Source organism: Etheostoma cragini, chromosome 6 (assembly GCF_013103735.1).
Source record: "Etheostoma cragini isolate CJK2018 chromosome 6, CSU_Ecrag_1.0, whole genome shotgun sequence".
In the NCBI taxonomy this organism is placed as follows: domain Eukaryota; kingdom Metazoa; phylum Chordata; class Actinopteri; order Perciformes; family Percidae; genus Etheostoma; species Etheostoma cragini.
This window is the reverse complement of record NC_048412.1, coordinates 25,598,239-25,624,285: the sequence shown is the minus strand read 5'-3', so window position 1 is coordinate 25,624,285 and position 26,047 is coordinate 25,598,239. Positions and strand designations below refer to the sequence as shown.

The following is a 26,047-nucleotide window of genomic DNA, read 5'->3' as shown; positions in this document are numbered from 1 at the left end:
AATACCAGACTGTTCAGCAGTAGGCCCACCTACATTTAATACTTTGTTTACATTATCATGTTTTATTAACCTTTATTCTGTTGATATATTAGCTTGCAAAGGAGCTATCTGTTGCTAACGATATCCATCCATATTCATCCGCTTATGCAGTAACGGGTCGCGGGGGCAGCAGCTCTAGCAGGGAACCCCAAACTTCCCTTTCCCGAGCCACATCAACCAGCTCCGACTGGGGGATCCCGAGGCGTTTCCAAGCCAGGTTGGAGATATATTCTCTCTGCCTAGTCCTGGGTCTTCCCTGAGGCTTCCTGCTAGCTGGACGTGATTGGAACTGGAACCCAGGAGGCATCCTTTCCAGATGCCTGAACCACCTCAACTGGCTCCTTTTGACGCGAAGGAGCAGCGGCTCTTCCCCAAGCTCTTCTCGGATGACTGAGTTTCTTACCCTGTCTCTAAGGGTTCCTCTGAGGAAACCCATTTTGGCTGCTTGTTGCCTGGATCTCGTTCTTTTGGTCATGACCCAGCCTTCATGACCATAGGTGAGGGTAGGAACGCACACTGACCGGTAGATCAAGAGCTTTGCCTCAGCTCTCTTTTCGTCACAACGCTGTGATAAATTGAATGTAATACCGCACCCGCTGCTCTAATTCTCAGACCAATCTCCCGCTTCATGGTCCCCTCACTCGTGAACAAGACCCAAAGGTATTCAAACTCCTTCACTTGGAGTAAGGACTCACTCCCTATCTGAAGAAAGCACTCCATTGGTTTGCTGCTGAGAACGATGGCCTCAAAGTTAGAGGTGCTGATCCTCATCCCAGCCGCTTCACACTCGGCTGCGAACTGATCCAGTGAGGGCTGAAGGTCACAGGTCAATGAGGCCAGCGATGAGATCCTGAGCCCAACGAACTGCAACCCCTACCCACCCCAACTACGCCTCGATATCCTGTCCATAAATATTATAAACAGGATTGGTGACAAAGCGCAGCCCTGGCGGAGGCCAACCATCACCTGGAACGAGTCTGACTTACTGCTGAGAACCTGGACACAGCTCTCGCTTTGGTCATACAGAGATTGGATGGCCCTGAGAAGGGATCCCCTCAATATACTGGTAGGTCAATACTTTAAAATGCTGTAGATCTGTGCTTTCCTACATTTCTGGTCGGAGGTTCCTCCACAGCCCCATCATATTTACTCACATACCCCACCCTATCAATTCCTAATTGGGTCACACTATTTTTTTATAGCCTATTAAAGTGAATATTCGTACACTGTCATTCAATTAAACTGTTAACATTTAGGTTGGTTTGGTCAGAAATTCTACTTTCTAGGCCTACCACTGGAAGGGTGGCTTAACGTTTAACAGTCATCTATTACTTTTAGCTATTCATTTCAACTGTTTAATCAAGTGAAGCAGAAATGCCTTTTGCTTGCTGGGGAATCACTGCAGGTGTTGCATTTTGTACGCGTAATAGACACAAGTTCTGCCCATGACGATTGTGATTGGTTTAAAGAAATGCCAATAAACCAGAGCATGTGTTTCTCCTGTCCCGGAATGCAGTTTGGACTAGCCAGACCCTCCTCCTCATCGCTGTAGAGGAAGGTCTGGCAAAGCAAGACTAGATGTAGGATGACACTGTTTTCACCTGTATCTGTTAATTAAAGGGGAAACGTTTGTGATCACATTCAATTTTAGTTTTAAGGTATTAGCATGTGTAAAACATTTACACATGAGCAGGATTTGTAAAATCAACTGCTTTATTTAAGCAAATTGTTCAATATGCAACTTACAAGTGAGATTCAGTGTGTCCAGTAGTTGAAATTCTTAGACTGCATAGCAGTCGTGCACTTCCAAATAATATTGAAGGCAGGTATTTAAAGACCCAATTACTTCTAGAACTAATTACTGTAAATTTCAAAAAAATTTGTGTTTATCAAAAATTGTTAAAAAGAAATTGTGATGGTCTAAAATAGCTTAGATATGCTTTTTTAAAAGGATAAGTTCACAGTCTTTCAAGTCTGTCTTAATACAATTTTCACATGTGTGTTTTGCAAAAAATGTTGGTTGTAAGTATTCATCCTGTTCATACTGACCACTAAGAGACCCTTTCCTAATACACTTCCAGTGTAAGTGATGTGGTATAAAATCCACAGTCATCCCTCTGTGGAGCCCGTTTTTCACACAAGAGGCTCAGTTGACTAACCGTATTAACTCCTTGATAATTTCAAATCTCATTATCTGCAGTCCATTTATTAAACTATGACAATTTGATCTGTGACCTGTTTTTCGAAATCTCCGTTGGCAAAGATTAACAGCACTTCTCTGTGCTGCTCTGCTCATATTCTCTGCTTTTTAACGACCTGTTGGGTTTTTGAAGCGGTCCACTGAAAGGTTGACATGCTGACCTATTGATCTCATTGTGGACGGATATGGCCTTCACCTTTAACATGAAATCCTGCTAATAGGCAGTGAGGGATTTCTGCCCAGGGTCTCGCTTAATGGATAAGGAGATGTCGCTCAGGAAAGAATCAATGAGACAGTCAATGAGAATTAAATCCCGCTGTAATAAAACCGGGAGCCAAAACAAACCAGCAGTTATTTCATCCTGGGCAGCTTTTTTAACAACCTCTGAATCCTCTGATCAGGCCAAGGGTTCCAGCCCGTTGGAACTCAAAAAAAAAATCTTTTTTGGTATGTTGCAGTTTTATTATTATCTTAATTTTTTTAAATATATAAATGGGGATTGACTCCTCTTAAGAGACAGCTTGAAGTGGCCACTTGAGGATCTGCAGTTTCACTTCCGCATTAGCTTCTTTTTCAGCAGAAGAGGTTGCCGTTTGGGTTTAACACAACCAATGTGTTCATTGCAGGGGGCTGTGTGTGATTGATTAATACACATTTGTTGCTCTAGTGAGTATTTGGGGCAGCATGTCGGTGTACTGTATGTGGGATTGAGTCAAAATAAACTGTGTGTGTGGATGGTAATGATGTCAGTGTGGCACATTAATGCGTTTATAGCCATGCAGGCGCGACTGCTCTATGGTGAACATAACGGTCTGCCGGTATGTCAGCCTTTACATATTCTGTGAAATATCTCAACATGTATTAGAAAAATATTTTGTACAGATGGCATGGTTCCAAGAGGATGTATCCTACTCACTTTGATGATTTTTATTTACTGGATAATCGCTGGATGTCCCTTGCCTTACAAAACTAATTTGGATCGTGCAGCAAGGCTGGTCTGTCTGTTTCTTTTGGGGAATGTTTACGTTATTTACTCTTTAACTGGGAAATTTTGGGACTGAATGACGGGGACTTGTTATGGACAAAATAAACACTGCAATGCACTAGGAAGAGCAAATTACGTTTAACCATGTATCCAGCTAATTTAAATGGCAATAGGTCTCGCAATGCAAGACTAGCATGTAGCTAACATGCTAAGTTAAGATGGTGTACACCAACGGCATGCCAATTGTCATTGTGCTTATGTTACCCGGCTGTTGTTAGCATTTAGCTCGAAGTACAGCCTCACTGAGCTGCTTGCATGACTGTAGACCAGTCTTGTTAATAGTTCTTGGATAACAATGATTCATGGAGGAATACACTACTAGGCTTTTGATAGATGGGAAGTAATTTTGGTCTTTTCATGAGATTTGTTGCCAGTAAACATGTGGAATGTCGCCACACAACACTCAAATTAGGAATGGAGTCACTGTCAAGAAGCTGATTAAAATTAAACAAAAACATAAATATTCAAAGTCCTGTCTGTTTTCCTTAACACAGCACCTCTGCTGCTGCCCACGAGATGGGAATGAAGATATTTGCATGCCAGTTTGATATAACGGCACTTGCACTAGCGTATTAATGTGTTCTGCTCACTGGGTCGAGTACAAATCACATCAGCAGTGGTCAGGAAAACCTACGAACGCCTGAATGAACCAGACAGCTACCGATATCACCTTTCATGTGGTCGCACCTGCTACAATAGTGTCAATGCATGATTGTGCTTCCTCTCATTGGTAAACCTGCTATCAGGTACGTCTACAAGATTTTAATGTGATGTGTCTTTTGAAATAAACGCTTACTTTGAAAACCATGGCATTCATGTGAATTAGTCATGAGTTTGAAGGGCCCACTTTTGTTAATCTGCGTCTCATGGAAAAAAGTTTATATTTACTTCATGTCCACAATAAAGTAATTTTGCAAACAAGTTTTATATTGATCCATGGTGATGCAATTAGTTTAATACTGATGATAGAATGTTTTCATGCTGATGAAATAACTCTTTTTGGAATAAGTATTTGTGTCTGATGGTTTTTCCACAAAAGCCTTTTCCTCTTCATTGAAAACAAATTTTGGAGTCTATGACCATGCAACAATAGCAAGAGTTAAATGACATGATTGATATCACACACGTCTGTACAATATAAAGCTACAGCCAGGAGATGGTTAGCTTAGCATTAATACTAGAAACAGGGGAACAGCTGGCCTGGCTCTGACCAACATTAACAAATCCAATACACCTACCAGCTCCTCCTGAAGCTCACTAACTTAGATTTATGCAAAGCTAAGCTAACCGTTTCTTCGCATTAGCTACATAGTAACTCTTGGCAGCCAAATACATAATTCTTTTCCCCCCTAAAATGTTGAAGTATATTTAATATAAGTCTTTTACACCTCAATTGTTGACAAACGGCTAACTTATTTATAGAGATTCTTGCCTGAAGCTAAATAAAAAAAGTAATTCTTGTTTCCCTGTTAGAAGTACAGAAGTATTCTGTGAGCAAAGAAAACATCCTGCACCATCTGATGATTTTACATGTTTTTTTTTTCTCCCATTTTAACTGTGCACCTCCATAACGTCATGTTTTCTTACCTTATAGGTCACTTGTGCCAACCCTTTGGTAAGTTTGAATTTTCATCATTCTTTCATGAAAAATGTTAAGTTTTTAATCTACAGACAACACATGGTTTTTTTTAATCTTTGGATACACAATCAAACTATCATCATAACTTCACACACTAGCTTAAACATCTTATTTTTCTGTGCTCCTTTTTCTCTCATTACATGGCAGATGGGAAGAGCAAACAAATGTAATTTGCTCCCTCAGAGCCACAGAATGTTCCAGTGACTCATGCTATGGTAATATAGTCCAACGCTCTGCACCAACTGTCTGCATGGGGACAGAGGGAAGTCCAACTACACACGCATGCATAAATGCAGAAATATGGGTACATGCAAGCACACACTAGACCGACATACTGTACATGCTGTATGATGCTCTGTAATTGCTGATGTCATCCTGTATGCTCAACTGTCTGAACCAGAGGATGGTGTGGATGATGGACGCAAATTAACTAATCGGTCTTTCATCTGAGAGATGGGTGGAAATCTCTGACCAAAACATGTAAGCTCTCTGCTCACTGAACACGTTATTATAAGTTACTGCTAGGAAAGACCCGTCCTACAAAGAAGCTCGATAGGTTGGATTTAGGCAATGACCTCAAGGGATTAAGGATAGGATAGCCGATTGGTCAGGGGATTGACCGTGAACAAATTGGGTTACGTTACCTTACGTAAGCATGGACGCCTGGCCAATAGTAGTGTGTAAATGCTATTGAAGGGCGGGCCTTTCCTAGAAGTTGCCTTTGTTCCATTATAACGCCTCTCTGACAAGTAGCTTGTATTGAACTTGTCCTTTTGTTTGACCAGCAATGGGCAACAAAGTTGAGAATTATTTTTAATTCTTCACACAGTAGTTTGAAGTACAATCTCATCAGAACAACTTAAATGGTTTTTAATGAATGCAACTTTAGTGTACCACATCTGAATGCATAAAAAAGTATACTAGGCAAGATGTGGTTTAGTGTCATGACAAAAGAAACAGAACACTAATTGATCAATTGGGGGGGGGGGGCACCATCTTGACACCCAAATAACATATAAGATTAATTTTCTAAATTTTTTCCTAAAGGATTATGCAGGACACAGTGATTCATAGTGTAGCAGACAAACGTGCATGCATTTTAATTTCAGGTGGACTAAATATTTAAAAAAGGACGCTGGCTTGAAGCTTTGCAACAATTTCGCTTCACAACCTTTCAAAGTGTCTAGCAGCCTAATCATAGCCATCCAACGCATGTTTCATCCAAAATATGCTTTCAAAAGCAAATCAGTTGTGGCTGTGATTGCAGTCAGTGGAGTCAGAGTTGTGTACAAATATAGGCTTTACTTCAAAGGACAAAACATTTGTCTTGGTTCTCCCCGTACATACAAGACCCTTCCTGGTAATGGTAGATGCCTACAGGCTATTACTGTATGAAGTGTTTGTTGACGTGTTTGTCAGTCTTTCTTTACTCCTGAATGCTCTTTTGCTTTATCCCCGGGATGTATAGTAAGTAAGGGAGACCCAGTTGTCTGTTATCTAGCCAGCATCAATGTGGTTCTTAGCCTACGGGAAGGAAGACCCAGAGTCACTCTGTGTGTTGATGCACTGGACAGGGCTTATCATTATGGTCCCATTATGATGCATGGTGTTCTACACTACATTTCACACTCAGGCTGCTATTTATAGCCCAGAGGGCTAGTAGTGGGGTAGAATTGATATACTGTATGTGCTACGGGCTGCTGTTACAGTCAGGGGGGTCATGGTGGTGACAGAGTTGCCAACTCTCTTCTGAGTAACGGGGTGATTTGATTGGATCTTTGAAGTTGGATGTTGATTGCCATCAGTGTATTTACTCTACAATCCATCTCCTGCTCGCAGGGTTCAGGCTACATATGTGCTGTATGAGAAGGGCTGTAATCATTCAATTCAATTCAATTTTATTTATAGTATCAATTCATAACAAGAGTTATCTCAAGACACTATACAGATAGACCACACTCCAGAATTTACAAGGACCCAACAGTTCTAGTAGTCTCCTCCAGAGAAAGCAACAGTGCGACAGTGGCGAGGAAAAACTTCCTTTTAGGCAGAAACCTCGGTCAGACCCAGGCTCTTGGTAGGCGGTGTCTGACGGGCCGGTTGGGGTTAGAATGAAGTGCATTAGTATCAGCTCTGGCTAATGCTTAGGCAGTCAACACTGTGAGATTTAATAATCATGTTTTGAGGGAATAATCTCTCACATACAGTACACAGTTTTACATTCCAGTTACACCCAACAGTGCCTCCTCTCTGAAAAACATTTTCAAGTGCCTGAATGACAACAAATGTTGGATGGCGAGAAACTACCTTCATATAAATGGAGTAAAAAAAAAACAGGTGATCATGTTTTGGCCCTCCGAGCTCTTTCAGCAGCCTAACCAATGAGCTCGGGCCCCTGTCTGCAAGCATGCATAATGAGTTAAAAATCTTAGTGTCGTCCTGGAAACTTCATTGAATTTTAACAAACAACTCAGTCGTGTTGGGAAAGGGCTTTTGTCAGCTTAGAATCTTAGCCAAATTAAAGCCGTTTTTATCCCACCAGGACCTGGAAACAATTATCCACGCTTTTTCACCTCTTGGCTTAATTACTGTAATTCCCTGTATTTTGGGATTGTAACCTGACCCACATGCCTAACAAAACCCTCAGAAATACAGAGCGCTGTCTTTTAGGTCATATACAGCACAAATTCATATCTCGCGTGGTAAATGTCTGCTGCTTTATTCCCTAAATGTAGAAAATAAACAGGCAACAGTGGTACAGCAAGAACAAAACATTAGTATGAGAAAGTATTCATATTGTAGTATTTATTTAGACATTTGAAAATATACTGACTGTTCTCCATTTATTTTAGGTGTAGATGTTTGTTATTATTTTTTAATAAGACATAACTACTGTATGGTAGCTTTTATTAAAATACAGAATTAATCCAAATTGAAAGGTCTTTGCTCATAAAATGTTATAAAATGCTGGACAGCCACACACAAAAAAATGATTTATAGTATAAATCAAAATAGAAGAAAATAGTGGATTGTCTTCCTTAGTGGATGGAGTTGGCTCAGTTGTCATGGATTATTTACTCTATATCCTTTGCGTTCTACTTTCGGGATTGCTCTTTTACTGCAGGTAATTCCGCCGGATGCATACTACCGTTTGTTTCCTATTTCTTTGTGTTGAAATTAAAAAAAAAAAACATCCATGCTTTTTTGAGTGAGAAACGGGTTTTTGAGTGTGTCCTGCATTCGGTCTTTGGGTGAAGGCAGGACATGTACTTCTCTTTCACTAGCAGCGACAAGGAGGCTAACCGTAGCATTCTAGCGCTAGCATGCTAGCTCATTTTGAATGGCAAAACATTGCTACAACATGTACTAATCACCATAATCTCCAAAAGAACAACTTCCATGTTCCTGTTCTGCAGGTATTCCATAAGTGCCCCTCGTTTAGAAGAAGTCTCCCAGCTAATCCTGCCTTGGACTGACCAAAGTTGGAGAAACGGTAATCTACACTGCAAAAAAGGGGTGTCTAAAAACAAGATAAAAACACTAAATCTTAGGGAAAAGGTACTCAAAACAAATAAAACTATCTGTCCATGCAACAAGATAATTTCACTTGACAATCTTTTTCGATTTAAAATTATAGTGTAAAGTTGAACACTTCATTTAAGAAATTCACTCTTAAAACAAGATAAATTATCTAACACTTCTAAATCTAAGTTGTTTTTTTTGTTTTGTTTTTATCTTGGTAAGAATCAAATACTTTCTAGTGTACCTACTGCACATGTGAGACTTCCAACATAGTAAAGAATTGAGATGTCTCACTCTGGAACTAAAACAGAGACCTAAACACACAGGGTGAAAAGAGGAAAAATATGGTGTTGTTTGAAAATGAAACCATGTAAACCTATTCTGGTACAACCTCAAAATACAAATAAATGTACCTGAAAATTAGCATAATATGTGCGCTTTAAAGCTGTACTAGTCAATATTGTCATTATAATACTTTAAATGACTACATGTAAAAGGGCTCGCTATTAATGACAAACACACAGTTATCACCCAAATCTGCAGTTTCCCTCCGCTTATGCTTATGCATCAACTCTTAGGCTCATTGGTTGGTGGTGTTTAGCCCAAATGCCTTGTAATTACCCACTGACAGTCACATGTGAGGGACATGTCAATACTTCAACTCCTCTGCCTCTCTGATACAAATATACACCCCTAAATGACCCAGACAGTCCGGAGGCAGAACTAAAACAAAAACATTATTTTCACACTTGTTGGCTGCCACCCACACATGCCCCCCCATATCTGGGTCAATTGTTCAGTGATCTTTCATGAAACTCAATCCATACTGAGGCTTATGTGTCAGATAAATGTTCTTTCCTGTGGGCGGAGGGCTACGTAAAAGGTGTGAGCAATGTAAAGGTTATCTAAAGGTGGGCTGGTAAATGATTTGAAGACATTAGGTCTGTTCCAGGAAGCAGCATGCTTATAGCTGGCGCCTTTTTATCCTTACAGCCTAGTCTGAAAGGCAGAACAGCAGGGCCGCACACTGTTATTGACTAACCTTTATGTCTCCTGCAGAAGGGGTTTGCTGTGACTATATGCTCTACAAAGCCATTTCTATTGTACCGCAGTTCCACTAGTGTGGCTGAAGGTGAAATGTCTGGCTCATAATCTTCTGTGGAGACTATTGCTTACTTATTTTCAAGACTGTCTTGACTGAAAATTAAAACATTACTGTTTTTTCAACCAAACACCCAAACATGTTCATGGTCTAAGGCCCGAACTATATTTCTAAATAATGGTCTATTGCAAATAAATAGGACAGTGTGTGGGAATTTTCTTTTCTCTCACATATTATGATGAGAAAAGATGTGATTTAGATGACCGAATTTATCTCAAAACCGTAGTGGATATTATACATACAGTACGGGTGTTTAAATTATTGTGGAGTTATATCATTTTTTTGTTGATTTGTTTTCTGTTTTATTGATCTACTTTATGTTAACATGAACTCTGCTGTAGGTGTGCACCTGTTTATTAAAATCACAGTTGAGTCCAAATTTCTAAAATGCTGTGGAATTCTCATTTTCTCCTTTTGTTCTTATTACTTGGCAAATTTTTATTCCGTATGATCATTTTGCGTTAACTTGTAAGATTTCTTACATCTCCGGCGATGCTGCGGCGGGAATACCTGACTTTATTACTATTGATTGCCTCCAGTGAGGCCAAGTAAGAATCTGAACTCATTTCAAGATGTGCACTTAGCATGCGTCTCTGTGGATGAAGTGTCAACTAAATGTCTAAAAAGTCAATGACACTGTTAGAAATATTAATTATGGATGAACACATTTTGCTTCAAGCACCTTCATTCAAAAATGTAATTATACAACACCAAAGTTTAGTTTATTGTTTAAGATTTGACAATTAATATAAAGTAGAGAAAGAAGAAAAGTTTTTTTATTTCTTTATCCACCTTACTACAGTCAATATATAGATCCAAGAGAGGGAGATACGCATTTGAAATGCTCATTATGGCTCCTCTTCCCCAGTATCCTGGGGATGTACAGTACGTCCATATTGGACTCCTCATGATTTATGTCCAGTGCCAACACAGAAAGTAGCATGTCTGTTATGTAGCGAGGTGGAAATTGAGATACGGGTGTGTAGCACATCTGACTGTAATGTGTGATATTGTTGATATATTGAAGATAACTGTAAAAATGCTACTGTTATTATACTGACATTTTAAAAAAAGTTGGTGTTGAACATACAGTACAGTACAATAATCCAGGGTTTTTGTAGCATTGTCCAATATCAAGGTCTTTGTCTGCCAATAGGGTTGCTTCCCTTTTTTCTTATATAGCTTAAGATTGTAGTGGATTTACTGGATGTCTCTTTGTCTGTTTTTATTCATTTCTTTTTCGTAGCCAAGGATTTAAGAGGGAGGTGGATGCTGACATTGGGACATTATTGTGGTGTTATCTGCTGCAGCTGAAGGGAGTCTGTACTCCCTCTGGCTCACAGTAGTTTTATTCAGCAGAAAGCAGTAAATTTAAAATTTTACACGCAGAAGGTATTGCTACAATATGTTGTACTTATTTGCAGACACAATTACATATTTTAAACAAAGCCAAGGTTTTTGATTAATTTACTGTAAAGATCTAGAATTTTTTGATAAGTGTACATCATATACAGGTATTTGAGCACGTGTTCTCTGTATACGGCTTTCAAATTAAGACGGGAAAACTAAAAGAATTTGTCACACAACTACATCATATTCATCCTCTTTCTCTCACTATTATGCCTATTTGTCATCATTATCCCTCCATGTGCCTTAATCCCCAGCTTCTCCTCCCGCTCTGTCTACATCTTTCTCTTTTCCCGCCTTCTCTCAGGGGCAGGTTGCTGCACTTACCGCCTGTCGCGTTGAATGCTAATGCAGCCAGCTGATGTGTGCCACATGGAGGAGGGAGGTGGGGAGAGAGAGACGGAGAGTAACCAAGAAAGCTCAGGACCTTTTTTGCAATCCAGTGGAGGGAGGGGAAGGTGAGGCTCTGAGTGATTGAGGGGAGGGATGGGGGGGGGGGGGGGGGGGGGGGGGGGGGGGGGGGGGGGGGGGGGGGGGGGGGGGGGGGGGGGGGGGGGGGGGGGGATGTGTCGGGAGCAAGCGGGAGTATGGAAACTGATCATTGCAGGCAGAGCAGTGTACAGGGTTAATTCTGCTCTCTCTCGCTCTCTCTCTTGCTCTTTCTCTCTCACCGCTCCACAGTTCCAGCGATGCTGCTCTGACCAGACACTGCCAGAGAAAAATAAACACAATCCACATACTCATATACTCACATGCAGCGGAGAGGGCTGCTGCTCTTTTGTCTCCTCTTTCTTACACAGACACTCTGTCTAATTACAAACAATACACTTCTGCCTCGCAGTTGACAGAAGACCCGGAGGAGGATACAGCAGGAATGTGACTGAGGCGCTTCTTCTGAAAAACATCTGCCTTGAGGACTCCTCCCTCATCCTCTCTTGGTGGTTCCCTCTGGCTCTGCAGAAGGTGAGCTTCATGTTGATGAAACATCTCATTCATGTAGGCATATGTCGCAGTGGCCACTGTATCTCTGTGTCATGGCATCAGTTGTGTCTTTGCTCAGGTCTTCTGTCAGTGGGCTGCATAGCGCATGGATCCATGCTGAATATTCTCACTGCATTGCCGGAGGACAATGAATCAGATCTGAGGACATTTGTAAATGGATTTTGATTGTTTAAAGGATGCCGGCCGAGTGTTATGCGGGTCTGGGCTGCAGTTAGGCAACACCAGAAAGAGACAGAGGATGATAACAGCGCAGTGCACAGCAGGAATATACTGCACACATCAGCGCTATTTAAGAAATGGCATCACTGTGTTGGATTAGACTCATGGAGATTTAAGATAAATAACAAGACTTCTATCAGCTCCTTTTTTTGCCTTCAGTGCAAAACATTAAATGAGATCCAGCGGAGCGTTTTTCTAGTTTCAACTCGAGCAGCAGATCAAAGTTTATGCGAGGGAGGTTGATTCCCACGCACCCAGCATGTTCACACACTAGCACTGGTTGCTGCACATTGTGTTGACTACTGCTTTCCCTTTACTTTCCCTTTGCTTGTGGTCTATACAATAATAACATAATAATGATGATGCTCCCTTCATAATTTATAAAGCCCTTGTTTATGTGACAATGTGACTTTCATGCTGTGGTAAAATGCCGTTTCAAGGTAAAATGCTTGGGTAAAGGTTCCTGCAAATGTATTCACGCATGGACACACACACACACACACATACACACATGCATACACACAATCACACATCCCTCCTCCAAATGAATGAACATTTCCACTTGTTGACCCACAGTATCAATAACTGGGGCAAATGCTTCACTGGCGATGTAACACACATAACACCCACACAGATGCCAGATCGACATCTTCACAAACACATAATTACTGTACGTGCGCACTCACATGAGGGAAAACAAGGCCATGTAAATTTCAACAGTGAGCTTGTATAATCTAATTAGTACAGCTCTTAAGGTGACATATATTTGTGTTGAACTGTCCAATCATCTCAGCAAAACAAAATATCAGTTTCACACTTGGCTTTTATCAAATGGAAAATATCAGTGAGGCATGTTATCCATCCTTTAAGGTGACGGAGGTTTTTTCCGTCTCAGCAGCTACATAATACAAACCTGTAACATGAATTCACTTGATTGATGCTCTTGTATCTTTTCTTTGATAAAGTGCGTCGTTACTCATTGGCTGCAAATCTGCTGCTGAAATATTTAGTTTCTCCGGGATGGTCTAAATTTTGTAGGTTCAGTCAAAAATGCTCTTCTAGCAGGAACACTTGCAGCTTCTATTTTAGCCCCAGTAAAACACTAGATATTGGACTCAATAATATAAGTACAAGTATATAAAAAGGCGATTTAGCTTAAACTTGATCATATTGTCATCATAGCAACCACTAAGACCAATAGAAAGAAGGACCAATGCAGCTTTAAATGTCCAAATTAGGATTTTATTTTCACACAGGGACCCTTCCACTTCCCTTCCACTTGTTGCAAACATTTCTATGATGCTTCAGTCTGAGCCAGTTAGTTGAGCAAACATTTTTTAGTCTTTTCCCGAAATGAAACAAGTCCTTCACACTCCCATATCTCTGTTTTCAATTGCAAATCTGTATGTGCACCATAAATGATTTGGATAGTGTTATAAATAAAAAAAAACAATATGAATGGGTCGATGAGTAATATTTCTTTCTTTTTTTTCTTATATTGCAATGACAGTTCCAATGTGACATAATATTGCATTTCCTAGGTTTAGGGTTTTTACAATCACTTGAGCAATCTGTGACTTAATTAACTTGCTTTGTCATTTTCAAAGCATCTAGTTAAAACGAGATGTCTACGGCTGTGAATGGGGCAGGTGATCTGATGTCTGTTGTTGTTTTCTAGTGTGTGACGCCCCGCTGTGTGTTGCTGCCCGGGGAATGCTCAGCGGACGGGTAAACGAGGACTGAACACAATGAGCAGCCAGGACAAATGGGTCACACTGACCCCAGCTGAATTTGCCCTGCTACAAGAATACACTCAGTGTGAGTAGAAGAGGTACTCTCTGTTTGTGTCTGACTGTGATAAGGAGAGTCTGTATTAGTCTAGGTGTCTCTCTGTACGTGTGATGTGAATCTGTTATTGAAGAACATGCCATTTTCCAGTGATATGACACTCTAGCTACTCTGCTTCTTCTGGATGGTTCCATTCTTAAAGCTGCACTAATCAACACAATGGATCAAAACTCCACATGAAAGGGGTCACTTGCAGTGACAGACCCTACAGAGAATTATCAGATGAATCTGCAGTTCGGCTCAGCTCTGCGGAGCATTTTAGGTTCTTTCAGCACATTGTTTTGGTTTTGCAGCCCGTTGCGTACTGCATACTGTTACTAAATGGTCTGCTTTGTTTCCAGCAGAAGCAAGTAGCTGTTTTTAACCAGAAAACTCCAATAGGCTACACCAGCTGAGCTATCTGCCAAAACGGCAGAAAAAGGCCACCAGACAAAGTGACAAATCACTTAAATACTTGTTTCCTCAACTATCAATTTTTTTCTTACAAAATTAACGAGAAGTCTCTGGGCTACTTGTACAAGTCAAGCCAGATAGTCTTCCTTTTTCCACAGAGGGAAAACACTTTGACCTAACTATACTCTAATACTTTAATGTGAAGCATGGTATAGCTGGGGAAATCACACTCTAGCAGCTGTCACAGGATCTTTACACAAGTTGCTGTCCAGGTGATCATCTTTTATTTTAACACCTTACAATGATATATCGCATACTCAGACCATTTTTTCCTCAAGGATTGCAAAGTTCATGTCAAACCACTAAGGCCGTTGTCAGCTGAAGCTGATTTTTCCATTTCTCATTCAGCCTCCAAGAGTGTGAGAACTGTCACTCATGGGTGATGTTTTTGTAAATAAAACGTTCCCCCAAATGTAATGAAACGGGTATCTGTAACTTGGGGGGCGTTGATTGTGTGAATGATCAAATTTTACAAGTGGGCACTTGTTCATGAACAAGTGGCATCCATCAAGTTGAAACAAGCTTAATAACGATTGTTAAGAGAGTTTGCTGAATCTGAGTTGGTGCACTCGTACAAGCAAACCTCCAAAAAAAGTAAGAGGTTCAGGATGATAATACAAAAAATGTTTTGTATTTCAGACTTTTGGGTTGTTGGTTATTTTAGCATCAGATCGTTTTCTACTGTTTTCATCGCTTCTTACTGCCTTTTTTTTGGTTGCCCTCATTGTGTGGGTCAGGGAATGATTCCTTCATCATGTAAAAGGTCAAACTGGAATAGATTTTTCACCTGCAGAAATAGTTTTTAGGAAAAAAGAGATATTCAGACTCAGACAAGTAGCTCATTTCACTTTTTGAGGTTATGTTGACATTGTACTATGTGCCAAGGTGTTTTGTTGTTATGCAAGTAGAGTATATCCTTGATGTTCCACTCTCGGGATTGCTTGGGTGCCGCAGGAAATTCCGCCTGATGCAGGTCATTTGCCAAGGTTTCCTTTCCTCTTTCTTTGTGTTGGCATTCTGCACTCTGGTGGATTTCTGAGGACTATGGTTACCTGCTCCTCAGATCTCTACAGGGTAAATCCAGACAGCTAGCTAGACTATCTGTCCAATCGGAGTTTTCTGCTGCACGAGTAAAAGATTTTTTAACGTACAATGCCAATAAACCAGGGCACGATATTCTCTGATCGCGGAATGTAGTGTGGACTAGCTAGACCTCCGCAGCACCTTGGAGGATGGTCTGACAAAGTGAGACTACTAAACAAGCAATCCCAGTTCTCATAATTGTATCACAGTTGGAGAAAATACCCCGAACCACATCTTCCTTTTGAAAAATAGCATTTTGTGAATTATACTTGTTTTCGTAAGTCGGATCTCTGCTTTCATATCTTCAATAAACCTCGCATTCACAGAAGACCTAATACATTCTCTCTGATAGCATCAATCCACTGAGTTAACAATACTGATAATGTTCCTCTGTCTGGAACTGCGCTATGATTTAATTCACTGTGGTTAAGCTCAAACATCTCTTCTTTGATAAATAATCAAATCTTCACGTTGTTATTGCAGACTGCATGTCCGTCTTGCTGATGTACAAAGCTCAAACTGCTAAAGCATTTAATCTGTGTGGTACCGCTATGGCTCTGAATCATTCATTCAAAACCCAACAAATGGCTCCCCTGCTCACCAGACTGTGCTCTGGCTGCCTGGAGTTTATGTTACGCTCCAAGATGTTGACACATTTAATAATTTGAGATGGTACCGGGGATGGAAAATATGACGATGCCTGGCAGGCTAACTGCGGGATGTTGCTCACCACCCACACATGGTTTTAGACAGACTTTGAAAGTACAAGTCACAGTAAATCGTTTGTAGTCAGACAATGTGTGGAGAAGAAATGGAATCGTTAGGATCTAAAATAGTGAGACACCTAAGTGCTGGAAGATATTTCAAACATGACATCTCCGGGCCATTCGCTGCACCAAGCATGAATCTTAATTAATGTGTTTCACCCAAGATCTCTTGTTTCACATTGTAATGGCATTTCTCCTTTTAATTGCTTTGTGCCTGGTGACACTGTTTCTTACTCCGAGGAGCTCCCCTGCTCTCTCCGGCGGATGCTCAAGAGCCAATCAGGTTCTGTTTTTTGTTTCTGTGTTTTATGAAATGTTTGTTTTGTGGGTGGCTAAGGAGTTGTGGTGTTCAATTAGCAAGATGTTTCGTAGACCATGAGGCTTAACAATGTAGTTTAGAATGAAAATTGGGTGGATATAAAAGGCGGAATGAAAAAAAGCAAAGCAGCAAGAGAGAGCTAAAGTGTGCATGTGTGCGTGCAAGCGGAGTATGCACGCTAGACAGATTTGGATAATGTTTCAACGAGCTCCGGGCAACTCTTTGTGCACTTTGCGGCTACAGGTCATAAAATATCCCATTCTCTGAGCAGCAACAATGGGCATCACCTTCCCTCCTCATCTCGTCCTTCATCTAGCCTCCTACTGTAGCTCTCCGTACCTTCTCATTAAAGTGAGCCAAGCACGCTTTCATAACATTTTAATAGCTGTGAGCTGAGTCATGCACCTAAGCTCTAACAATTAGATTTTGTCTTTATGTGATATAATTACTTATGTGCGTATTGTAGCAGAGTGCTGCTTTACAAAGGGGAAAATACTCTCAAAGGAAGTGCGTTTATGACCCTGAATAAACATGAAATGAGTCTTGTCATTGGATGACTGTGTGCCACATGATGGTTAAATCATTATCTTGTTTGAGAAAATACATTGTACGAATGTGACAGGCAATCAATATAAACGTAATCACTCTGGCATGCTCATAAAGGTGGTCAATAATGATGACACACTCAGTCCAATGTAAAACAGTTATTTCCAGTCACTGTTGGTAAAATGCATCATGAGAAAAAGGTCCAAAGCCCTTAGTGTAGGAGGGGATGTAATGTTACACTAAAGACTGTTTAAAATAGGTTACAACGAACAAACAGCTGTTAGGAAGCGCTCAAATGCATATTTTTTTATCAATACAGAATGTCAGCCATTAATAACTTCAACACAATACTCACACAGCTTATGTCCACTAAATAATGGACAGCTACATCTGTAGGAACTGTTGGGTCCTTATAAATTCTGGAGTGTGGTCTATCTGTATAGTGTCTTGAGATAACTCTTGTTATGAATTGATACTATAAATTGAATTGAATTGTATAAAGGCTGATATTTTGGGGCTATTTGGCTTGCTGTATGATTTAAAAAAAATAATGTATTGTAATAATTTTTTCTTCTCGGTCTAAGAGAAGACATAATGTACTTGTATTTTCATCCACTTTGACTGGCTTTGAGAAGAAAAAATCCAGTAACTACACTTTTGTTTTTGACGCCAAACACACTTGCTGATCTTCAATCAGTGACATGCTGAGGAGTTTCATGAACAGCCAATACCTCCGGGTCCCTGGCTGCTCTATGTAGATAATGGCAAGTTGGAGTTAGCAGCGCTGCTCGAGAAGAAGAAATCGTTTTGTCATTGGTAGGAGTCAAAGATCCATATTTTGTTGTGCAAATTAAGCTTGTGACAAGGTGAGAGACAAGTTAGCAAATATGACACACTAACTTAAATGAGCATCTCTGTAAAAAAATAAATAATCAACCGGGCCCTCCAGTGCATGTAAGAAAATGGTTCTTCTAATTAACTTCTGTAACACAGAACCTAGTATCTGTGGCGCAGCAAATTGATTTAGCAGCAGGGCTCATAAACGCTCTGCAGCATGAAGTAATTATCACAGCAAATCTCTGTCTGATCAAGTTATTTTTGTCTCTAACTGAATGGTAAACCCCCCCCCCCAATTTCCGTTTAAATTACATTTTTTTGGTACAATCCATTGTTTCATAGATTTCTTTTCACTTAACACTTGTAAGATCATTCTTGAGACGAGTGAATTTGTAGGCCTATTTGTTTGGATTTTAAAGTGGCTGTATTCAATATTTTTTATATTAACAATAAGTTAATAGAGATCAAAAATACAGCTAAAAATGAGAGTGGATATTGGACTTATATTTGTCAGGCGGCAAGAAACATGACTCCAAAATAACGCTTTATCTGCTAAATGTGATGGCTAAGTTCACTGTATCCATTTAAAAGATAATAATCTGTCTGTGTGTTTTTTTTCTGTTGTCCCCAAGTTCAGTACGTTTATGCAGTTTTAAATGCAGTTTAATTTTGCTAGGTCACAGTTAGTTAATCCTAGTTAGTAATAAGTTGTTAGCCCAAAGTCAAATTAGCTGCATAGCTATAGTTAGCTGTTGACTTTCAAAATTATCAGTGCCATGTTGGTATTTTTGTTTAGTTCAAATTGTAGGGCAACACATATCTGCTAATTTTCAGAGAGTGAGAAGATTGATATCAGTCTCGTTATTGGTCTGTGTTTTGTTTTTCTCCTTTGGGCAGAACCAGGCTAAGGTTAGCTGTTTCCCCATGCTTTCAGTCAATAAGGTAGGCTAGGATATCACTTAAACCACCATTTTTTTTGCAAGGTTATGGATAATATCTTAAGTCCTGAATCGACACACTTACTACATGATCCTTTCAAGGTGCATGCAGCTTCTGTAGCTCTTAGAGGTCCAGAAGATTAATATCAATAAATAAGGCTGACTACTTGCAGACTGAATGTAAGCAAATCAAACGTGTACTGTAAATGAATGGTAAATATCAAATATATGCAACAAGTCAAATATTGGAAACATGAAACGGATCACAAATACACTTACTTGGCCTTAATTTGTTTCCCTCAGACTCAACCAAGAAGCTGAAGGATGTGCTCCAGGAGTTCCATGGAGATGGTGTGTTAGCTAAATACAATCCAGAGGAGGTGTGTACAGTTTATAATCTATTACATAACATTTTATATTCTATTGAATCCAACTGTGCTAAAAGAAATAGCCACCATACAGAACACCATACTTGTTTTCACAAAACAGAAAACTTTTTCTTCTGTTATTTGATATGTTAGATGTTAAAAGCGTGATTTTTATGCAATTAATTAGTTTGATTTTAAACACAGCTCCGGACGATTTAAACACAGAACTATTTCATATTTGTTTGTTTTATGTATTATGTACATTTTCAATTCCTCTGCACACTTCTTACAAAATGTTCCACTCTGCTTTGTTTACACATTTTTCAAAGAATATTTTGACAGAGCTGAACTGCAACCAGCCATTTAGCATAAAAAGTAATTGTATATCCCCATAGCAACGGTATTTTAAGGTTGGAATTTTTTTATTCAGCTTTGAAAGTTGTGTGGCAGTGTTGATGGGTTTGGAGAAGAAATAGTTTTCGTAATAAATAACATTATTTACATATACATACAAAAACATGGATTCCGAATATGTTTTTTTGGGAATAGGGAGTACATAATTACCGATCTCAATTCACAGTAGGCAATACAAAATATATTTGATCCACTATGCATGCATTAATAATTGTTGCATGTCATAATACCCTTAATGAAGTGGAGGGTAATCAACTAAAGACCTACATTCACAGACTTAGACATTCAAAGTCTTTGTGGTGTTTACATTAAGTAAGCCCATTTAACTGCACAATTCATCCATTAACATGTTGGCTTTCTTTCTTTCTACAATGCTACGGGTTTAGACACAGGATATCCTCAGCCAGGTATTTGCTATCTCTCTCCTTAAATTTATTGTTAGTGTTTTGCTAAATTCTCACATAGTTTCTAGCTGAATTAACTAAACATTTGTTTTCCATTTTAATAGTTTTTTAAAGTTGCACTGTACAGCTCCTTGTAACCATGGTTTTGCAAGTTGCTTTATAAATAAAACTTACATACTTACTGCCATTCTGAAGCAGTAATAATGATAATAAGTTTTTAATGAAAAACAAAATTAAAGGCACTTCAGAGGATATGCAGCTATTTACAGGGAAATATTACTCTTCCAAAATGCGTTTTTTGAACTGGTAATAACTGTGTTCATTAGCAAAATGTAAGACAGCATTAACAACTTGCAGATTCAACCAATCAGCCAGCCAAACAATCAAAAAGATGGACAAAGCTACAAGCCTAAATGGGTAGTAGAAAAGACCACAGCACTTACATAGAATGCAAAGGTAAAAGCTGCTAAACATTGAAAGCACTCTAAAATAGATCTCCACCGCCCACAGCACAAACAACATTTGAGGCATCTTTATGAGCTCAGAAATCTGCAACATTTTCGCAAACAATCACAGATTTATCCCCACAAAATTGAAACATACAAACATGCTCTCTGCGTATTGAAATTCATCCGTTTCCTTGAAGTCTTTTAGAAGACTGCAGCTCACCATGACAAACAGCACACTATTTCTGTCCGTGTTTTTTTTAGGAGATTGACTTTGAGGGCTTCAAGGTCTTCATGCAGACATTCCTGGAGAGCGAACTCCCCGAAGAGTTCTGTCAACATCTCTTCATGACGTTTAGCAACAAGGGACCCAAACCCAGTCCCTCCTCTTCTGACAAACCCAGAGTCTCTGGTAAGTGTAGAAAAGGAAGTCTTTACCACAAGCCCTCATGTTGTAAAGACAGCGTGTTGGTGTTTTGTAGTTACTGATGCAGCCAATTTGTCACTATTCCAAGCCCTCACAGCCTTTCCTCAGTGACTCATTCTTGTCGACGTGATACTTTTACTTTCTTTGCTTTTGCTGATATGTAAAAGCAGCACCATTTCTATGTATCTGTTTTGTGCCATCAGATAACAGATGCCAAGTTCAGTTTGGTGCACACAATGTAAATTGTAGTGAAGCGGCTGCCAGTTGTCTTGGCAATTGTTTAGTTTGTTTACAGCATTTAAACTAATAGCTTATTCTGATGTGGTAATGAGTAACTAACACTGAAGCCAGCGTTCCCCTGCACTGACACCTGGCTTCCCACTTTTTTGACTGCCTGATAACTCAGGTGAGTAATACATCCTGACATCTGCCTCATTTGACCTGTGATGTAATGGGCTTTAATATCAGGATCCTTGGACACTTGGTTGTGTTTTAGGCTATAAGAGCTTTTAAAACGTTGTCCAATGCCAGCCTCTGATGAAAGCACCTATAATTAGCAGTCATATTACAAGTGTCTTTGCATGAATAGATGATCTTGGAAATAGGACACAAGGAAGGCCTGAAAAAAAATTATCAAGTATCTCAAAAGCACATGAAAACAATCTTGGAGGGGGGGATTCCTCAAATACCTTCTGTGTCTATATTTAGCTGAAAGGAAATGAATCATACATGACTAAATGCTTGCGTAGGTAAAGTAAGTAATAAGCACTAATGCCTGCGTCATTACACTTTGAGACTTTCATTGTCAGAGATGCCGGGCCACTTAATATCAATATATAATCAATAGTTCTAACACATTGTGGGTTTCATGCAAACACAGGAATCTTGTGTAATTCTTTCTCTGTGTTCTGATAACTGCTGCCGGCTTATTGAGCTACAGCTGAGCCTGTAGTGTCCAAACAAACTGAGTAGATGTTGATCCAGGAAAAGCATGTATTCAGTAAGTGAAATAACGTATTTGGCTTTTTAATGCTTTTTTCGTCTGCATTTATTCTGAGTTTAATATAACAGATATTTCCTTTTCTCTAAACAGCATGATTAAAAGCTGTATTATAAAAAAATAAAGAATGTTGCCCAGTTGCTGGCAGCACACATTTGCAGTAGTTTATATCCACAATGTTCCACTGGCATTCTAAACTCTTGTTGATCTACAGTATGAGGACTATGGCTAACTGCTCCTCAAATCTCTGCAGGGTAAATCCAGACAGCTAGCTAGACTATCTGTCCAATCTGAGTTTTCTTTTGCACAACTAAAAGAACTTTTGAGAGTACACATGTCCCACCAAAAAGAGTTCCTCCCCTGAGGGTATTTGTCAGCGGCACCGTGGCTGCGTCCAACCGCTTAGCACCTCCCATGACAATTGCAAATGATTCAAAGAAATTCCAATAAACCAGAGCGTGTTTTTCTCCCATCCTGGAATGTTGTGTGGACTAGCCGGACCTTCCTTTGCAGCACTGTGGAGGAAGGTCCGTCAATAAGAGACTACATTTTCAGAAAAAGGGAAGTTCCCACGCTGGCTTAATTTCAAACCTAACAATAAGTTAACCTTTTATTAAAGCAGTTCTGCACCAGCATTGTAGCACTGAATAATACAATCTAGAGCTGGTTCATCATCATTAAAGGAAATAATCTATTTAAAAAGCCATTGGTCCAATTGGACCCAATAAACATTATATCCATAAAGAATTTACATGCACAGCAGGTATGTTTAATATTACACCAACACACAAAATACTGTGACACCGTGATATTTGGTCTTTTATTTCGAAACTCAAACGTGACAAGAAAGAAAGGAACAAGCAACTTTCTATTTTTTATATCTTCATCTTGGCAAAAAACTAATGTGTACATGTGCATATTTTCATGACAAGTAAGATGCTCAAATATTCTATGCATTTATTGTAAATTGAATTTAGCAATCTAATATCAGACTAAAAGCTGCAAAGCCTAATGATTCGATGAAAACGCTGGTGAACTAAGGACATCAGCTCACACAATGCGTCCTCATTTAGCAGGTTCTCTCTTGTGCATTAAATATTTAATGCACAGTGTTTTCCGCCAATTACCGCATAAAGCATGTGAGGAACTGGATCAGTGATCCTGCTGTATCCTCCCACTACCCCAGATCCTCATCTGAGTACAGATAGGAGAACTAACACATCCTGGCATTCACCATAAACCGCTGCCATCTTCACACCAGAGCCTCTGCTTTTATAACATTATTGAGGGCTTTATTCCCCCATTCAAGTACTTTTACTTGTCACTGTATTTTAGTCTTTTCAATGTCTTCATGCTTTTATCTTTTTTGTATTATTGTCTCTCGGGTATTATTGCCTATACACTTGTTAAAGCACTTTGTAACTTGTTTTTGAAAAGTGCTCTACAAATAAGGATTATTATATTATTATTTTTCCTACAAAACCCAGTTTTCTCTGCAGTTCTCCATGTGTTATTGCCTGGAACACAGAATGATGGTAGAACAGTCAGGTTATTTGTTGTGTGATTGCCACATTGGTCACAAGAGGGTTAAAATTGCTGCAAATTGTCAATATGTTCCTCTTTACCAATTTAATTTTGATTTAAATTTTTTTATTTCATTTTCATTAGTGCCCATTCTGATATATATGAGCTTCCAGAAAAATCCTTATTCCCTAATCGGAATGACTACTAACATTTTAAGTTAGAAGCAGGTAATTGTGCTCCAGCTAGCACTGCTAGGCTAATGTTCTAGCATGCCAGCATGGGTAAGTGCTACCTTGTTGGTGAGAAAGAGAAAAAACATTTGCGTACAGCTTGTACCCATGGGCTGGAGGTGCTGGCAACTGCAAGATGGACATGTAATTCTCTCGAATTATTATTACTGGTGTGTTTTGCTATTTTACGCACCTGTATGCCATTACTAATTGCTGTACAGAACTGTTTTTCCAAATTTAAGTCATTGAAGGCCTGTTGCATGTTTTTATAATTCTGATAAAGAGCTTTCTCTTGACCTCAATAAAAAACATACTCAAATATATTGGAATGGGTTGAGTGTGCAGTCTCTGTACCATAAAAACTTTGATTCCTTGAGTTGGTCTTACATCACATTACATGTAATTTAGCTGACACCTTTATCAAAAGCGACTTATAATTACAAATATGAGAACACAGTATTTCATATACCAAAGAGAAGACTGGCCACAGTGTCACTGAAATCGCTAAATGGGGTATTGAGCTAGAAACTTGATGTGATTGCTGACAACTAGCCGGTAGGCTGGTTAAATCTGCTAACCAGAGTGGGGAATCAATAGGGCAGTTTTAATGACTTTACATCATATATTGATATTTACTGTGCTCTACCTTTTTTCTATCTTTTTTTTTTTTACAATGAGAAAAGGTTGAAACACTGTAGTAGAGTATAGTTTAATCCATTTAAATCAATTTACATCACTTGCAAGAATGCAAGATCTATAATAAAAGGCCTAAACTGGACTATTTGTTTGTTCTATTTTTGGTTAACTGGACACCACCCACCTTTGATCAATTCGACTCTTTGGCTAATGTCAGGCCAGCTTATTTTTGGGCTAACATTAAAAGCGTTCTGGGGGATGTATTGACCTTTCATCTCCATCTTCCTCCCAGGGCTGAAGCTGATCAAAGGCAACGCGACCCCTCTGAAGACGACTGCACTGCCCCAACCTCTGGACACGGTGCAGTTAAAGGACATTGTGTGTTACCTGTCTCTGCTGGAGGGCGGGCGTCCTGAGGACAAGCTTGAGTGTGAGTGTCTTCCCCGAATCATATCATTTATTGGCTTCTTTGTTCATATACTTTATGGTCTACATAGTTTAATGTATTGTCCTGTTTTACGAGGACTTAAGGGATGTACTTTTTACTAAAACATCCTCTATTTAGGATTTCTTCTGGTTGGATGATGATGAAAAACTTTGACTTGTGCTTCGAGAAAGGAACCTTTTGTCTAGCAGATTTTGTTTGCCAAGCTTGGGAGAAAACACAGAATATTTTGTTTAACAACGAGCAGTAAAATAAAATGTTTGAACTAACATTTTTGTGTCTTTTAAACCCATGAGAGTTGGTAACTCTTGGTGCAAAATCAATCGCATGATATAGAACAAGCATTTAAACCCGGTTCAAAAGGGGTTTTAGACTATTGAGGTGCTACTGGGTGGACTGTCGATCAATAATATTTAACTAAGATCTTTATACTCCATAAGAATCCTTCTTTCTTTTCGTCTTATCTGTCTGATGTTTAATGTAAGAGACGAGACGCGATGACGAGTCCTGATTCGAGCTGAATCGATAACTCAGTTGATGGCTAATGATTAGTTGCTCGACAGAAAATCAACTCGCGCCTGTATTGATGTTCGATTAATCACGATGCTGAAACGTTACAACTAGTTCCAGTTTTCTAGATGTACTGTAGATGTGCTGCTTTTCTCTTTTGTATGTGATGGTGAACAAATATCTTTGGGTTTTAGACTGTTGATTAGATAAAACGAGCAATATCATTATTAAAAAATGAAAATAGTTGGTGTTTGCAGCCATGAGATTCCTGAGGTACAGAGGTTATAAATGAGGTGGAAGCTGTTGGCTGTCCGTTCTTTTCTACATTGGCAAAAGTTTGTTTGTAGTCAGTTTAACTTATGGTTGCGTCGGTATCAACTGGCAATGCAGCATCCAGCAGATCTGCTGTTGCTATGGTTACATGCAGTATTGCAGCATTGGAAACAGCTGCTTGTCTTGTCTTTGTTTAACATGTCCTGTTACACTATAGACATCTGCCAGCCAATCAGAAACAAGATGGCTAATCTCCCCTGCAAAATCAAATACAGTGGGTACGGAAAGTATTCAGACCCCTTTAAATTTTTCACTCTTTGTTTCATTGCAGCCTTTTTCCAAAA

At 39.4% G+C, this 26,047-nt stretch overlaps 1 protein-coding gene and 1 long non-coding RNA gene across 3 annotated transcripts in view; one reads left to right on the top strand and one right to left on the bottom strand.

The window, feature by feature from the left end:
* Nucleotides 1-41: 41 nt before the first annotated feature.
* LOC117945859 lies at nucleotides 42-9,827 on the bottom strand. The gene is made up of 3 exons (XR_004656916.1): nucleotides 9,812-9,827; nucleotides 3,681-3,686; nucleotides 42-114 (listed from the first exon to the last, which is right to left on the bottom strand). It is a non-coding gene; the product is annotated as an uncharacterized LOC117945859 (long non-coding RNA).
* The window catches only part of dgkb (diacylglycerol kinase, beta), a 77,584-nt gene continuing 56,612 nt past the window's right edge, over nucleotides 5,076-26,047 (top strand). Inside the window, exons 1-7 of one of the 2 annotated variants that reach the window (XM_034873541.1) lie at nucleotides 5,076-5,227; nucleotides 11,856-11,977; nucleotides 13,914-14,053; nucleotides 19,330-19,406; nucleotides 20,195-20,215; nucleotides 20,923-21,070; nucleotides 24,768-24,905. In XM_034873541.1, coding sequence (XP_034729432.1) covers nucleotides 13,984-14,053; nucleotides 19,330-19,406; nucleotides 20,195-20,215; nucleotides 20,923-21,070; nucleotides 24,768-24,905 — 454 coding nt within the window. In that variant the 5' untranslated portion in view covers nucleotides 5,076-5,227; nucleotides 11,856-11,977; nucleotides 13,914-13,983. Of the gene's footprint in view, nucleotides 5,228-11,603; nucleotides 11,978-13,913; nucleotides 14,054-19,329; nucleotides 19,407-20,194; nucleotides 20,216-20,922; nucleotides 21,071-24,767; nucleotides 24,906-26,047 lie in introns of those variants that run through there. The other variant, XM_034873542.1, reaches the window with a different exon arrangement.